This window comes from Plecotus auritus (assembly GCF_963455305.1).
Source record: "Plecotus auritus genome assembly, chromosome: 3".
Classification (NCBI taxonomy): domain Eukaryota; kingdom Metazoa; phylum Chordata; class Mammalia; order Chiroptera; family Vespertilionidae; genus Plecotus; species Plecotus auritus.
Window position 1 is genome coordinate 14,591,152 of NC_137772.1, and position 18,353 is coordinate 14,609,504.

An 18,353-nucleotide genomic window follows, 5' to 3' on the forward strand; every position below is an offset into this window, starting at 1 on the left:
GAAAAGGTAACATCATCTCTGGTTGAACAGCTGTATTCTGAAGATCACTCTGATGTACTCATCATTGGAAAGGCTCTTTCTGATCCCCAGAGGCATTCTCTATTACATTTCTTTTTTTTTCCTAAAATTTTAATGTCCAAAATTACCTTCTATATTTATCTGTTAACTTTGGTACCATCTGTCTCCACACTGGAAGATCTGTTTGGATAAGAGCCTTTGTAACTCCAGAGTGGGCAGGGACTGGAACAATGTGCATGCTCAGTATATTAGTGCTGCATTAATGGAGGAAATGGTCAACATGGGAGTCACCAGTGAGTGGCACTCTATAAAAAGTGGAGAATGTTCTAAGATAAAGAAAAAAGAAAGTTCAGAGTCAGTTTTTATTTGTAAATTTCACAGACAGATCTTAATACTTGCAAGTACAAAGGTCTGACGGCCTTGCTTGGAGAATGAAGAAAGGTATAAATATTAACCTATTAGCCTGTTTTGAGAACTTATGTTAGGTCTTTTTTAGGCTGTATGCTATGTATATAACCATACATATGCATACTGTGTATATATACACACACTATATATATATTTATGTAAATGTGTATATATATAAATATATATAAAATCTATCTATATATGTGCATATATATGGCAGTATATATATAATATATCAACATATATAACATAGTATATATTGTATAATTACATAAAATAGAGATGTCCTGACTTTACTAATATTTCTAAACATATTTTATCATTTTATTGCTTTGAATATCTGCTTAATATCTGTTGGAATCCAAATTTTACACAAAGTTGAATAATATTTCTTAACTAATTATAATAATATACTTCTTAAACTGAATACTAGTATTTCTTAGAGAACAGTTAGCCCAAATTTAGGCTTCTATATGAATGAACCTTAAGAAAATATTTTTTAATGAATTAAATATGTATAAGCACTGCCTCCTGGAACTTATAAACTGGTGGCAGTATATTAAGAGATTGACATTGGCAAAAGATTTATAATCAATTTTTCATAATATGCTTCCCAATGTGCTTCTGGGAACTGATAAACACACCTAAAATGGTATTTTTACCATAACTTATCTCAAGCTACTTGACTTCAGATGGAATATTTTATTCCACAGGAAAATATTTGCTTTTATATGCAGTTATCACAGTCAACATAGCAGGTTAGGGTAAAAAAACAACTATTTGTTTGCCTGTGTGTGTGTGTGTGTGTGTGTGTGTGTGTGTGTAGTTCCATTGTTGTTCTGGATTACAATGGAATATTTAAAAACAATTCCATGAGAGCTAGAGTAATGATTCCAGAACTAGGACCCCGATTTTTAAAAATAAATACTCTTTGATACTTCTCATTGCTTGAGCTGTGCTTTTTCTGGGCCAAATCTTAAGACTTCAATTTTCAGCTTATACATTTAAAAGTTATCATTATAGTTACAGCAAATCCTGCCATTTGAAGATTCCTGATTAGATAACATAAGCCCTCTGGTTTAAACACCAAGACTTTTTCCTCCTGATATGTTTTTATTTGTAATAACCATGTTATTTATTGAAAACCTACAATGTACTAAGTACACTAATGTTACTACCTACTGTTTAGATGTAAAATGGATGTTTCTACCTACTGTTTAGATATAGTATATGGAATTTTAAGAAATATACAATTATTTGGAGATTCACTTATATCATATTCATTAATGAAACTATATTGCTTCATTATACTCATTTTCTTTTTATTCATTAACCATGCAGGTCCTCCAGGTCTTAAAGGTGATCGGGGATCGGCTGGCTTTCCTGGAGGTCGAGGACTCATAGGACCAGCAGGGAAGACTGGGAGGCCAGGTATTATGATAATTGTATTTTATTCATAGAATATGTAACATAAATACTGGATCATAGGTATTTTTTCAGCTTCTTACATAATAATGGTCATCACAGTATGAATAGTAGCACTCAAGTGCAATACATTTAGTGGTCTGAAACATTTTGAAACTGATTATTATTCTCCTGAGGAAAGTTTCTATGTCCCCAAGGGAAATAGTTAAAAAACAACAACAACAGAGGATTTATAAACTCCACACAACCATAAACCACCATGAAGAATGGTATCTATTTTAGAACAAAGAGGGTGGAACGACTGGCAAAGACAAACAAGCAAAGTACAAATATTGCTTTGACCAAAACCAGCCAAACCCTCTTAAGGTATAGTTAGCAAAATACAAAATGAGCCTGAAATTCTATCCTATGCAAGATAAACTGCCTGCTATTACATATTACTACTTAATAATCAACATTATTCATGTCCTTTAAGATTTACATACATGATGATATTTCTATTCCTTACACTAGCCAGTAGCTTAAACTTGAATTATTAACTTTGCACAGACATTTAGACTTGAGCAGGTTTATTTTTTCCTAATTTAAATTATGACCAAGAGAATATGATCTTTATTATTTAAAAAAAATAGTGTGTTTTTTAGAATAGTTTTAGGTTTGTAGAAAAATTGTACAGAAAATATATACTTTCCATATACCACCTATCCACGTATAGTTACCATTATTATTTTTATTTTTTAAATATATTTTTGTTGATTTCAGAGAGGAAGGAAAGGGGGAGGTAGAAACAAAAATATCAGTGATGAGAGAATCATTGATCGGCTGCCTCTTGCACACCTGCTATTGGGGATCGATCCCGCAACCTGGGCATGTGCCCTGACTGAGATTCTAACTGTGACCTCCTGGTTCATAGGTCAAAGCTCAAAAACTGGCCGGGCCAGTTACCACTATTATTCATAACTTGCCTTAGAGTGGTGCATTTGTTACAAATGGTAAACCAATATTGATACATTATTACTAATTAAAGTTCACAGTCTACATTAGGGTTCACTCTTGGTGATGTTCATCCTGTGGGTTTAGACAGATGAATAATGGCATGTATCCACCATTATAACATCATACAGAGGAGTTTTACTGTCCTAAACATCCACTATTCCACCTACTCATCTTCACCCAGTTCCTCCTGAACCACTGATCCTTTTGCTACCTCTATACATTTACCTTTTCCAGAATGTCATATAATTGGAGTCAAACTATATGTAATCTTTTCAGAGTGGCTTATTTCACTTAGCAATTTAAGTGAATGCATTTAAAGTTCTGCATATCTTTTTTGTGGCCTGATAGCTCTTTTTAACGCTCAGGATATTCTATTGTGTGCATGTACTATAGTTTATTTATCCATTCACCTATTGAAGGATATCTTACGTTCTCCCCAATCTTAGCAATCATGAAAAAAGATGCGTTAAGCATACATATGCACATTTTTGTGTGAACCTAGAAGTGCAATTGCTGGATTGCATGGTAAACTTGTGTTTAGCTTTGTAAAAACTGCCAAACTGTCTTCCAAAGTGACTGTACCCTTTTGCATTCCCACCAAGTGAATGATAATTCCTATTACTCCAGATCCTCAGGCATTTGGTGTTGTTAGTGTTTTGGATCTTAGCAATTCTAATAGGTACAATGAGGTATTTTTGTCACTGTCAGTGTTTATGGACTGTCAATGGCATTAGGCTTAGAGGAAAATCAGCTGGCCACAAATAAGCAACCTACACTGTCTCCACCAGAGACCTGAGTACCTGAACTGAATGGTGTATTTAGGTACCAACCATTTCTAAAACCATCCAGCTTTAATCAGGCCTTTTTGTCATCCTGGGAAGAAGTGTTTGTTCATTTGTTAATTTGTTGGAAATTATCTGCATCACTCAGGAATTGTGAATTTCCTATATGACAATTTGGGTTCAGTAGAAAAGTTTTTAAAAAACTTAAATTTGAAAAAATGTCAAAGCTATTTATAGATTCCAAGACAATTCAAAATAATTCTGTGAAGTGAGAAAACATATTTTATCTGTGAAACGGAATTTTTGGACTGGAGCACGCAGTATTCCCGCTGGGCAGAATGGTTCCTGGGTTCTTTGTCTGTGGGAATCAAAAAAGGAAAACCATGGACGGAAGGTGGTATAGCAAAGGTGGAAATTTATTGAAGAGCAAGTACAGATTCCCACGTGGGAAAAGGGAAAGATTCCCACAGCACACACTCCCACATGGGGAGGGGGAAAGAGTCCCACTGAGTTCCTTTTCCTAAAGGCTTATAAAGGCTGCAGATCTTGGTGCCTTGATATCCCCTCTGATTGGTCACTATTTCCTTGGACTGGTTACTATAGTAACTTCTGAGCTCAAAGGTCAACCTCACAGGGGACATGTGAGGTTCTCGCCCTGCCTCCTTCCTTACTGTTTTCCTATTCCCTTTCAGGTTTCTCCTTCTCCTTCTGGATGAAGGGCTTCCTCCCTTTATTTTGTAAATATAGATCTTTTGCTGTTTCCAGCTCCCCTATTCTATGGAAATATACCTTCTGCTGCTCTGCAGCCCTGTGTTTCTTCCATGGTCCCCTTAATTTCTAAAATTTCCCAAAACCTGTCTTTTTAACCCTAGAAATTCCTGTTTCATCTGTATTCTAAGTTTAAAATGAAAATGGTGTATTAGTCTGTGATGTATCTCAAATAGCTGGTCATTTACTATCCTTGGAAACTCATGGTAAGATTTTGTTTGGGACTCTTTCTGGTGCAGTTTATAATGACTAACTTTATGATGAACTAATTTGTCTTTCTAGAAATCTACACAAAAAGAGGAAATGAGACAGAAATTTTAGGAATGTTAAGAGAGCTAGACTATTCTCCCAACAGTCTGTCAACTTTGCACAACTTTCCTCTGTAAGTGGCCAGGGAAGAAGTTAGGAATAAATCCCAGAATAACTGTAGCACACTTTGCTGGATTTAAGGAGAAATAGCTTACCTCATTAACTGAGTACCTACATGGCCTCATATACTGTGCTTGCAGGCGAGGACACAAGACAAGCTAGTAGCCCACACTTGAGGAGTTATCTTCCAGAAATTTCCTCACAATAACTGCTCTTTTAAAGTTTAATTAGCCCTGGCTGCTTTGGCTAGTGGATAGAGTGTTGGCCTGCGAACTAAGGGGTCCCGAGTTTGATTCAAGTCAAGGGCACATGCCCAGGTTGTGGGCTCAATCCCCAGTAGGGGATATGCAGGAGGCAGCCAATCAATGATTCTCTGTCATCATTGATGTTTCTATCTCTCTCCATCTCCCTTCCTCTCAGAAATAAATAAAAGAAATATATATATATATATAAAGTTTAATTAAAATGATAATTCTGTAAAGTTTATGTGAAGTATCTAATCTTAGATTGTTCATTTGGGGGGGTTAAACATTTGTCAGAGTGGCTTGACCTTGAATTTCATGGGGGCACATAGTTATTCCGTGTATAATATTTTCTTTGCCCTTTTAGGAAAAACAGAGGAAGTATAGTATATATTTGTATCTTACAGAGATAGTACATATTTGAATCCTATATCTGAATCCTACCTCTCCACATAGTTAGCCTCTCTGTGCCTCAGTTTTCTTATCTACAAAAACAGTGCTAATAAGAGGACCCATGTTTTAGAATTTCTATAATAAACAAATCATGGTAAGATTTTGTTTGGGTCTCTTTCTGGAACAGTTTATTTGTAACTTCCTATTGACATTAAATCATAATGATTAATTTTATAAATGAATAGATACTATGAACTAAAATAATCAATAGATTCCTTAAAGTGCTTCAAACAATTTTTATCATAAAGCGAGCTGTGCATACATGTTGGTTATTAGCTACAGCTTTTACAAGTTTTAGGCATTTTTCTACTTTCAGAGCCCTAGAGTTCAACAAATGCCAACTAGCCAAAGTACTTGGGAGGGCATTCATTCATTCATGCACCCGGTCAGCACAATTTTGTGAGAGTTTACTGTGTGTTGGGGATAAATATAGCATAGTTGCTTCCGTCAAGGATTAGGCCACAGAGAAATTCAGAAGCAGTTAGCTCTGATGCAATGTGCTAAGTCATAAGGCTGTAGGAAGCAGGACAAAATGCTATGAGAGTAGAGAGTAGAGAATGATTGATTCTTTACAGCAAAACATGTTAGTGTTAGCGCAGACCTGAAAGATGCATGGGATTTCTTTGGATGTGTGGTTCTCAAACTTGAGCAGACACCAGAATCATCTGTAGGGCCTATTAAAACAGCTTGCTGGGCTTGATCCCCAGCATTTCTGATTCAATAGGTCAGGGATTGCACTCCCAGAAATTCATTCACAGCCCAGTCTTTGGGATGCACCACTCTAAGGAAATGGAAAAGAAGACAGATAAATTGTAATGGGAATAGAACAACACAGCTTAGATTGAGGTGGAAGACACCAGGATTCCTGGGGTAGGGAGGAAGGCAAAGTCAAGAGAACAACGAAGATGAATAATGACCAGCCGGCGTGGCTCAATGGTTGAGTGTGGACCTATGAACCAGGAGATCACAGTTTGATTCCCAGTCATTGCACGTGCCTGGGTTACAGACTCGATTCCCAGTAGGGGGCGTGCAGGAGGCAGCTGATCTGTGATTTTCTCTCATCAGTGATGTTTCCATCTCTCTCTACCTCTTCCTTCCTCTCTGAAATCAATCCTATATAATAAAAGCCTAATATGCAAATCGGAACGACCGGTCGCTATGATGCGCACTGACCACCAGGGGGCAAACGCTCAACACAGGAGCTGCCCCCAGCCTGCAGGCCCCAGGCCAGCCAAGGAGGATGCCATCAGGGCCCCCTCCCCCCCACCATTGCCCCGCTGGTTGCCCCACTGGTCGCCCTGCAGAGGGAGGCAACCACGGCAGTGGGGCGATCGGGGGGTGGGGGGGTGGGGATGGCCCATGAGTGTGCCAGTGCCGACACCCGATTGCTCCACCGGTCGCCCCACAGATTGGCCCTGATTGCCGGCCAGGCCTAGGACCCTTCCCATGCACGAATTTTATGCATTAGGCCTCTAGTAAAAATATATTTTAAAAAAAGAAACAGGAATATTTATTTTTAAAAAAGGTGAATAGCCAAAACTGTTTTGGCTCAGTGGATAGAGCGTCGGCCTGCGACTGAAAGGTCCCAGGTTCGATTCCGGTCAAGAGCATGTAACTTGGTTGCGGGCACATCCCCAGTAGGAGGTGTGCAGGAGGCAGCTGATCGATGTTTCTCTCTCATTGATGTTTCTGACTATCTATCCCTCTACCTTCCTCTCTGTAAAAAAATCAATAAAAAATATATTTAAAAAAAATAAAATATTAAAAAAAAAAAAAGGTGAATAAGCCCAAACCCAGTTGAATAACACCTTAGTTTTGCCTACTTTTAGGAAAATGGACATTTAATGCCCTTGCACATTATTTAACATAATATGTGTAGAGGATCTACCCAGAACAGTGCCAGGTTTGTAATAGGGCTTCTAAAATCATCCCATCTAATAAAAGAGTAATATTCAAATTGACCGTACCTCTGCTACACTCACAAGCCACGCCCACCAGCCACGCCCACCAGCCAATCAGGAGGGAATATGCAAATAAACCAAACCAAGATGGCTGTAGCCAAAGAGAGCAGGAGGGAGGCTTGGGTTTCCCTGGCAATGGAGGAAGCCAAGCTTTCCGCCTGCCCTTGCCAGCCCAGGCCTCCACTCAATTCTACAAAGTTTCAATGATAGAAGATAAATAAATCCCAACAGAAATGGCGGCAGCCACGGAGCTGGAGAGAGCAGGAGGCTTGAGTTGCCTGTGGCGATGGAGAAAGCCAAGCTTCTGTAGCCTTGGCCTGCTTTGGCCTCTGCTTAAGGCTACAAAGTTTCAATTATAGGAGATACATAAATCCCAACAGAAATGGCTACCGCCACGGAATGAGCAGAAGGCTTGGCTCCACTCCAGGCTACAAAGTTTCAATTGTAGAAGATAAATAAACCCCAGATACCAGGGCCTCTGCTTGGGTTGCCGGGGGGGCGTGGCCGGCCTGCAAACCACCATAGGCCCCTCGCCCAGGCTGCCCCACACCCCAAGGGAATCCCCACCCTGATCTGGGACATCCTTCAGGGCAAACCAGCTGACCCCCACCCATGCACCAGGCCTCTATCCTATCTAATAAAAGAGTAATATGCAGATTGACCATCACTCCAACACACAATATGGCTGCCCCCATGTGGTCAAAGATCCTGCCCCTATATGGACACAAGATGGCCACCACAAGATGGCCAGCGGGGGAGGGCAGTTGGGAGGAACCAGGCCAGCAGGGGAGGGCAGTTGGGAGGGACCAGGCCTTCAAGGGAGGGCAGTTGGGGGCGATCAAGCCTATGGGGGAGGGTAGTTAGGGGTGACCCGGCTGGCAGAGGAGGGAAGTTGGGGGTGACTGGGTCTGCAGGGAAGGGCAGTTGGGGGGGACCAGGCCTGCAGGGGAGAGCAGTTGGGGGGTACCAGGCCTGCAGGGGAGGGCAGTTAGGGGTGACCAGGCCTGCAGGGGAGGGCAGTTAGGGGTGACCAGGCCTGCAGGGGAAGGCAGTTATGTGCAAACAGGCTGGCAGGGGAGCAGTTAGGCATCAGTCAGGCTAGCAGGGGAGTGGTTAAGGGGTGATCAGGCTGGTAGGCAGAAGCGGTTAGGGGCAATCAGGAAGGCAAGCAGGTGAGCAGTTGGGAGCCAGCATTCCTGGATTGTGAGAGGGATCCCAGATTGGAGAGGGTGCAGGCTGGGCTGAGGGACACCCCCCACCCCTATGCATGAATTTTGTGCACCGGGCCTCTAGTATAATAATAATTATCATCATCAATATTAGCATTATATTTGAATTCTGTAGGTTCTTATAAAGTGTTATTCTAGATTACTCTGTGATGTTCTGTCTCCATTTAAAGCAAGCATTGTGAATTGTCAGAATTTTAAAAAGTGTTTTTTTGTTTGTTTTTTTCTTTTTCTATTTTCCCCCAAGGACATCCTGGACAAAAAGGCCAGAAAGGGGAAAAAGGGAGTAGAAGCATGGCATGTAAGTTTATAGTTTCTTGTTTTTTTGTTTTTTCTGTGCACCCCTGTAATAAACAAGCTTTGATAGTAGTGGTCTGGGCTTGAGGCAACTGCTGAGAAAGAACTTCAGCATTGATCCATAGAGAGTCTGTGGAAGTCAGCCCCCATTTTCCACACACACAGTGTGCTAATTGGAGTAAAACAAATGGATTAAATTTGTACAACACTTTGAATCTCATTACCCATTTGTGTTTTGGTTTTGTGATGAGCACAATTTTCTAAAATTTCCATGTAGGAAATTGTTCAATTTTTAAGCCAATTTCTATCTGTTGAAGGAACAATTACTGTCACCTTACCTGTTACCTGAGCTAACAGAAATATTAATAGAGGAATCTGGACAATGTAAGAACCCTGACAGACTAATTCTCAGATGGCTGGGGTTTTGTGTTTTGTTTTATTTAACTAAAAATGTGAAAAGTGGTATTCTATGTCAGAGACCTGCAAAACTGCAAAAGAAGAGATTTCGCAAAAGGAATCTCTGTTAAATGGAGGCTAATCTCATATTGCAATGTAGAGAATCTGTAAATTGGGCCTTCCAAACTAAATATTAGATGAGATGTCTTCAATATGCCATAGGCAATCACTGTCTTGGCCAAATCTACACAGGTATAATGAAAGGGTTATGAAAAGGAGTAAGAAATCCCTCCTTCTCAGAATTCAAGGGTTGCTCCCCTGTATTCCCAATAGGAGCTACTTGCGATGTGTGTGTGTATGTCTGTGGGAATAGCTGATACACATACACACAGATCATAATCTTTACCCATGTCAGTATATATGACTCTACCTTTTTGCTCTCAATGGCTATATATTATTCCATTGTACAGCTGTACAATAATTACCATAATATATCATTCAATCCACTAGTCATGAGCACTTGAAGATTTTTGCTTGCTTCGATTTGGGTTTAATAAACTATGCTACATATAGCATTCTCATACAGGATCTTGTGGGAATATTTTTAATAGAGAATTTTCCAGAAGTATAATCAATACACAAATTACAGCAAATTCTTGAACATACAAACAAATCTAGCAGTTTTCCATAATAATTATCATTTAAAAATACAGTAACAATTTCTCTGTATTAACAAAAGTAATTATTTTAACCTAATGCTGTGTGTGGATGCCACCTTTAGACAATTTAACGTCACCATTGTGAATGCCAGGCATTAAAGTATGTGTAACCACATGACCTTTCCATCAATGTTGCATTATTGATCTCTTTGCCCTTGAATTAAGTAACACTAGCATTGTGTTTCTCCTCAAAGTACTTTAGTGTTATCAATGATTATTAGTGTTATTATATGAAGATAGTAGAAACATTAGTATATCTTTTTTCCTTTGATCACTTTGATCTACTGTATACTTTTTTTCCACTTTTTCCCCTTCCTCCTTGTCATCCATTTATTTTCAGTTGAGCCCCTTGTATAACTCACTCTTCCCTATCTTTATGTTTTTCTCTATCATTATCTCTACCTTTGTCTTTGGTTTTTCTTTATCTCCTTTTCTCCTTTTCTTGAGACTTTCTCTGAGCTACTTAACTATGACTGGTCAATCTTGGCAAATACAGGACTTCTTTATTTTGTAGTCTGTAAATCAAACGCATTCACACAGTCTTCTGTTGCCTGAGATTATCAAATGCTTTTTAGATGTGTGCAGAAATGTTTACAATTTCAGATACTTTCATGGATATTTGAAGTTCATGTGCATTCTTTCTTTGACAAAGCATTAAGAAAGATATTTCTGTGTATAAGTACATATAGCCTCCAGACTCCAGGGAGAGTATATAACTGTATAACGTTTCAAAACATCTATACAGTGTGTTCTGCTTTTCACTTAAAGTTAATATGCCAGTCATCTGCCCATGTCAGTACACATGGCTCTACCTTTTTGTTCTCAATGGCTATACATCATTCCATTGTACAACTATACCATAGTTATCGTAATATAACATTCAATCCACTAGCCATGAACACTTGAAGATTTTTTTTTTGCTTTGAATTAGTTTTAATAAACAATGCTACATACAGCATTCTTTTACATGATCTTGTGGGAATATTTTTTAGTAGAGAGAATTTTCCAGAAGTAGAATCAATAGTTCAAAAATGACATGCATTTTGCAATTTGATGGATTCTTGCAAATGGCTCCTAAAAGATTGTACCAATTTATTCTATATGAAAGTGCCTGATTCCCCACATCTTCAGTTGATTCTGATATATGAAAATTTATATTAAATTATTTTAATATGCAGTCTTTTATATGTTTCAGGCATGATTTAAATGTAATACAAATAACAATTGATTTCCTCTTTTATATACGTGTCAGGACCAGTATCACTCCCTGATCATATTAGGGCAGGACCCTTTTAAGATCAGGTGGGTTGACGGCACACCTTCTGCTACCATCTCATTAAAAGGCCCTTCACCTCTGGACAAGTCACCAGTACAACTGACTCCAAGATCCCTTTGTGGCTCCTCCAAACAGCTTTGGTTCCCGCGTGGTGCCCAGCTTCCTCGTGGCTTCCTCTGCTGGTCCTGGGTACCGTTTGGGCCTCTGTTCTTATGCTCATACCTCTCCCTACTCTAGTATCCCACCATCGCTACCACCCCCTAGCATCCCTAACTGGTATCCTTCCATTGTACTGACTGGCATGTTTTTCCAACCAGCCCTCAGCGCCAAGCAAGGTATCCTCTGCCACCTACTCATCTAGTGCTTGCCGAACCAATTTAGCCCATTGGGTTCTAAGAGAAATCCCATGGGTACTGACTAAATGTGGGTTCTTTACTTTCACAAACATGCCTCAACCAGCAATAGGGATAACATAAAAGAAAATCCATTCATTCATTCAACATATGTTTATCTTATACCTCCTGGAGCTGAACTTCACAGCTAATAAGATTGCTGTTGTATCTGGCCTTACTGAGCTAATTATCCCTGAAAGACATAGACATGTAAATAGGCAATTACAAAATATAGTGGAACTGTATTGGAGGAAGAACAGGGCTCTGTAGGTGTTTAGAGGAGATCAAAATATTTAATTCCTTAGGAGATTAAAAAGATAAATTGATTTTGATTTGCTTAGTTTACCTTCTTGTCTTCTTACCAAATTACAGCATTTTTTTCTAAGTTTTATAATGAGGTAACAGTTCATTCAACACATTTGAATAAAAAACAAAACTTGTTTTCTTAAATTATCTGGCCATTTCAAGTAAGATTTTTTTTTTTTGTCATTAAAAAGTAATGCTGATAATTTTTTTTTTTAATTCTAAAAAGCTCTTTATATCTTGTGCTATAAATATCGAATATAGATCCTGGAGAAAAGAAATATTTTAGTAGAACTGGAAATATTTCGTGTAGGTGAAGAAAGGGCTAAAAATGAGAAAGGATGAAAGATTAGAAAAGGAAGATCAAGAAAAAAGAATAGGAAATATGTGGGATTCCATGTCATTCTTGACTATCTCTCTATTAATAGATCACATTTTCACAACTCCTCCTTCCTTCAAGGTTTAACACATAATCCCAGGATTCACAGCATTAGGATCTAGTAGAACTCTGAGTAGTGTGCCTGTATGTATCTCACCACTTCCACTCCCTTCCCTATGAAATGGACGTCTTAACACCTACCTCACAGGGTTGTTGTGAGGATCACATGAGATACTGTGTGTGTGTAGGTGCTCTATATAATCATAAAGTGCTTTAAATACATAAGGTATGGTTCATAGTGTTCTCTTCTGAACTGATTGCTATTCCTTGTTGGTATAATGTAGACATTTCAAATCTGTAATAAGAAGGAGTGAAAGCAAAATGAAAATTCAAGAAGCCAAAGAAATGTCATGGACAAAAAGAGAGATGCTAGAAAATAAGATAAGATTTCACATTAGATAGAGCAATGCAGGTGTTACCAGATCACAAATCAAGGAGTTTGAGCCAAGCAGAAGAGCATAAATTATAAATAAAAACAGCAGCTAACCTGAGTGCATGCAAGGGGCCAGAAGCTGTCAGTAGAGGTCAGAAAAAAATGTCAGGCTCATAAAACAATAGTCCTGGCTCTGAAAGACAAAGCATGAGCCCAAGGCACTGCTGATGAGAAAGCTGCTGAAGTGTTGAAATAAATCAGAGTTGTCAGTGGTACTCTGGGTCTGGGCCTACATGACACTACAGTCTCAGGCGTTAGGAGGGGGAAAAGGAAGATGAGGGGAGAAATTAGCCAATTGTCAGATCGTCCTAAATATTAACAAACTGACAACATTGACTAGCCAGTTAGTACAAACATCTGAAACTAGTTGGATCTCTTTGTCCATGGTTTAATTGGACAGGACCTCCTCCCCTGCTCTGCACTGGGGAGCAGGTGTAAGCCGAGCAGCCTATTCACTAGCCAGCAGGCCTTGGTCCATGTTGGCCACAGAATGGCTCAGATCCCAGAGATCCTGGGAGACAATCCCAGGCGGTTCCATTCATAAGTTATCTGACACCTCAGACTACAAATAGATTCTTAGTGTGGAATACTCACCTGAATTTTCCAAATTAGGGGAGAAGGGCTTGTCTTTTTCAGACAAAAATAGATGCTAAATGCCCAGTTCAAATGCACAAAGTATACAACTTTAACAATGTCTGATGAAAAGAAAGCAAATCTGAACCAAGCTCTAATGCTAGTCACATGGTTTGTCTGCTATGTTGTCACCCTAACTTGGAAGGCTATGCGTTTCAGGCAACAAAAGAATTCCTGCCATAAAATGAAACACTGTGTGAGGCTCTGTCCTAAACATCCCTATTACTAATACGTGGGCTGTTAGTATGTTTTGCTGTGCTTCACTCATGCCCATGAGACTATAACTAGGATGTGACTTCGGATTATCTTATTTTGAAACTCATACAATGATATGAATCATCAACTTGTCTTTCACTAGACGTCTACTGAGGACTCAACTCAAACATAAATGAATTCTGGTCTTTCTCAAAGCATTCAACTGACCAAAGTAAACCTTCTTCTCCAATCACTAAATAATTATAATAATGAGCATTTGGAGAACATTTGCTGTGCACCAGGGGCTTTTGGTGCATTATCTCACTTAACCCTCAGAAGTGTGTTTGAGGTGAGTACTATATTATTCCCATTTTATAGATTAGAAACTGAAGTTTCCACTGCTAATAAGTGGAAGGGCAGAAACTCAAAGCCACGTCTATCCATCTCCAAAGTCCCTGTTTGTAACTACGACTCCATTCAACACTCCCACACTGGTTTTATGTATTCTTTAATGTCAATACCACATACATGTATTATGGAGGATATGGAGAGAGGAAGGAGGAAGAGAGACAGGTTTGTCATGAGTGTAGTTTTCCAGAATGGGCTTACTAATTTGAAGACCCGAAGGAGATAAAAATTCATACAGCACGACTTCCATTAGGTCAAATTCCAAAAAGCACTCCCAGTGAATCTTTATCTGTGTATGTCTCCATATTCATGTACCCCTCCATCTATTGTCTGCAGTTTCTCCCCCAGAATATCACTGAGAAATACAGTCTCCCTGGGATGCGCACAGAGCTTCCATTATCAGCAGTGAGAGTTACTTATGTGCAGGGGAAGGAGCCACATGTTACTGTTCCATCTTTATTTCAGTTACTGGCTCAATTTTAACATTTTTCAATATAATTTGGCTGCTTTGATGTCCCTGTTTCACTGAGTCTCCTTTTCATCTCCTCACTTTTCTCCATAGCCCAGTTATGGCTTAGCACAGCAGAGTGTACCTGAGTAGCAATGGCTCCAGGTAACTCAGACAGGTGCTGCCCGTTCTCCACAGTTATGTAATGTTTAAAGCTTTACATGATTCCACAGATTGTTGCTAAACACAGCGAGTGTTCCAGTAACACAACAGACATGTTCCTGGATGGTGTGTGTAACTAATGTTTTGTAAGGTGAAATAGAGATTTCAATCAGTAATGGATCCAGCAGTTAGTGCTTGTCCTGTTTAGTCCTTAGCCCAGCTAATTCTCACAGCGGCTCTCAACAGAGCCACTTCGAAGGGGGAAATTCATTCCAGCTCCAGCCAGGTCTTCTACACCAGCAAAATCTGAAGTTCATCCAGTTATGTGCCAGAATGCAGTTGGAGTAGAGAGACCCAATATGCCACTTGGCATTCCTCCACAACCTCAGAGGACAAGCGGGTTTCCTGCCCTTCAGAGAACTGGGTCCTGCTTCTGATTCTGCATCAACATGTCTTAGACTAGCACAGGGTCGTTTAGTTCATCCCAAGTAGAGCACAGTCTGAATAGAGGTTCACAATCTATCACTTGCGCCCTCTGGAAATGCACTGCCCTACAACGTGAATCTTAAGGCCAAATTCCCTAGAACAGTGGTTCTCAACCTTTCTAATGCCACAAACCTTTAATATAGTTCCTCATGTTGTGGTGACCCCCAACCATAAAATCATTTTTGTTGCTACTTCATAACTGTAATTTTGCTACTGTTATGAATCGTAATGTAAATATCTGTGTTTTCCGATGGTCTTAGGCGACCCACAGGTTGAGAACCGCTAGCAGGATCACCTAAGACCATCGGAAAACACAGATATTTACATTACGATTCATAACAGTAGCAAAATTACAGTTATGAAGTAGCAACGAAAATGATTTTATGGTTGGGGGTCACCACAGCATGAGGAACTGTATTTAAGGGTCTCGGCATTAGAAAGGTTGGGAACCACTGGTCTAGAACAACACGGTTACTTCTTTGCACATGAAGTGTCCAATAAACATCACCCACCTGCGGACTCCTGACCCTTTCCTGGGGTGCAACAGTTATTCCCACTTCCTGGTTCCCCAAAATTCTTAACTTCTGGCTTCATCCCTTGCAAAGCAAAATATGAGCATCCCAGCGACCTTTCAGATGCTCATTCCAGGGAACTATTTAAAGGAATCCTCATGTGAATCTGTAGCAAAAGGAAAAACACCGGTCTTTTTAATGATGTTTTACGTAATTTGAAAATTTTATTTAAAAATAAAAATTGCTATGCTTCTTGCTATGCTTCTTTATTTACAAACCTAGCCTTGTCTGGGAAATAATGCCACCTCTTTTCCTTCCAAAGAATTCTTCTTGTCTCTGCTTGGATCCTGAGTTTTTCCTTGACTAATAATTTTAGTGTCTAAAGAAGGGCACACTTGTTGTCTTATCAGATGAGGTAAATGCCAAGTGATAGGTTAGACAGGATCACCTCTTCTGAATCTCAGGGTGCAGACAAAAGGGTCCTGAAAACATGGATTAACCTCGTTGTGCTGTCCAATAATATTTAGTAATACTCTTGCTAATTGCTATTGGACAGCAATACGCTAGGTGAATTTTTCCATAATGTCAAAGACTTAGAACTGAGTAACCATACTATGTTCTAGTATTGTTCTATCCGCTATTCGCAGGCTATGGAGATCATCTAAATGACCTCTACAGCTTTTGTCATATGCAGATGGCTGGAATTACTAGTAACATTCAGAAATTCTGATTTCAAAGATTTAGGTTGTGGTCAGATATACTTAATTTCCAAAAGCTCTCCTTAGGATTCTGAAGGGCAAAGTCATTGAGAAACTTTTTAACATAGGATTCTTTTGTGCTGCCATCACCCATCCCAATCATTAGGCCAGAAATCTAAATTATATTATTAATAACAATAATGCTTAGAACACAGAGGGTAACCCCTGTGTGCCAGGTACTTTGTATACCTCCTTCACTTAAACTTCACAGAAAACAATCACTTAGTTTTACCCATGAGGATTTAGTCAGTTGAGCAACCTGTGCAAAATCACACAGCCGATATATATGTGGCGGGTCTGTAGTTTGAATCTTGATTAATCTGATTTTAAGTTATATCACTTGGTTCAATATTATATTTCACCATAACCTAACTTTCCCTCTCAAGCCTCTTCAAAGTACATTTGTGAACTAAAGCAATTCTCACAAAAGTCCTGAGAGGGAATTATAGGAAATATCATAAGAATGAAAGAAAGAAAGTGCAAAAAGGCAAAATAGTATGTCCAGAGTCGTACGGGAAGTTTGTCACTCAGCCGGGACTTGGGCCCTGGGCTGCTGATTCTAGTCTAGGGAAGCATACTGTTTTCTGATAAGGAGCCTGCCCCTTCTCTGAAGAGTAAGCCCTGAGACCTTCCCTTTTGAAATAAAATGTTTAGTTCGAAGTTCAACCTCACTAAGAACCCACAGGTTGAGAAATACCATATTTTACAGGTTTTTTTTTTCCTTCTGTTATTACCCAAACAAGATATGTCATCCATGTTTTCTTTTGTGTTTCTAAGAGTATCTAAAAAAAATAGTCAAGATTTAAGCTGAGCAAATGGAAGCAATGTTTGCTGGAGCATTCTTTGCTGAATTTTTGTTGAGTTTTCGAGTGATCTGTCCTTAAATACCTCTGGGCACAGCTGTTAGACACAAGTTATGGCTTCCCCTGTCGAGTGCAGAGTAATAAAGACCACGCACACTATTGTCTTCTCACAATTCCAATAAGCCAACCTGGTAACAGCTTGCAGAGCTCTGGACAGTTAAGAGCATAAACAAAATATAGCATACAGTGCCGAGGAGAACGGATACTGTCTTTTCATTTTCTCAATCCAATTCAAGATACAAACACTCAGTTACTTAGGAAAATTATTTTATCTTCATAAAAAGTCAGAAAATCTGACTGAGTGGTCAGCCCTGCCAAGAACCGGACAGATTAAATGTTAGTGGGCCAAATTTGGGACATTTTTCTCCACAAGATCCACAGCTCAAATCCCCTACAGTCTATGCTTTCACAGGTTTCTACAATAACTTTCAGAATTAAGCATAATAATTCTATCACTACCATTTATATAGTACTTTAAAGTTTAAAATACCAGTTTTTTACATATTGTCATATTTGAAACCTCAATCCTAGGAAGTAGGCGTTATGTTTATTTTTATAAATGAGTAAATGAAACCACAAAGAGTTAGGTTACTTACATCTCAGCAGCTTATAAAGAGGGACATGAAGACTTCCATGAGGTCTAGCTGAGGCCTACATTGTCAGAAATCAGAAAAAAAATAATAATGTAATTTATGCTTTTTTATGATGTGAGTTTTCTAAATTAGCTTTGTTTCATATATTGATGGATGACTTGATTATTTTTATGCCTTAGGGTTTTAAGTGAAGAGCAAAAATTTACCCTACAAATAAGTAAATAAAATTCCCCTTTATAAAGTTTTAAATATTCTCCTACATAACTCTAGAAATTAAGACTCACTTAGAAATGACATATTAAAAATAGTAAGATTGCTTTAAAATTATGACAAATATCCCGGTAAATGAACACTATCCCTTGAAGAAAGCCATGTGCTTTTTGAAATGCAGA

The 18,353-nt window shown here is 38.9% G+C and overlaps 1 protein-coding gene across 2 annotated transcripts in view; it reads left to right on the top strand.

The window, feature by feature from the left end:
- Positions 1 to 18,353, top strand: part of MSR1 (macrophage scavenger receptor 1) — a 71,234-nt gene that overhangs the window by 34,213 nt on the left and 18,668 nt on the right. For both annotated transcript variants that reach the window (XM_080661011.1, XM_080661012.1), the window contains 2 exons: positions 1,768 to 1,857; positions 8,896 to 8,949. In XM_080661011.1, coding sequence (XP_080517137.1) covers positions 1,768 to 1,857; positions 8,896 to 8,949 — 144 coding nt within the window. The remainder of the gene's footprint in view (positions 1 to 1,767; positions 1,858 to 8,895; positions 8,950 to 18,353) is intronic.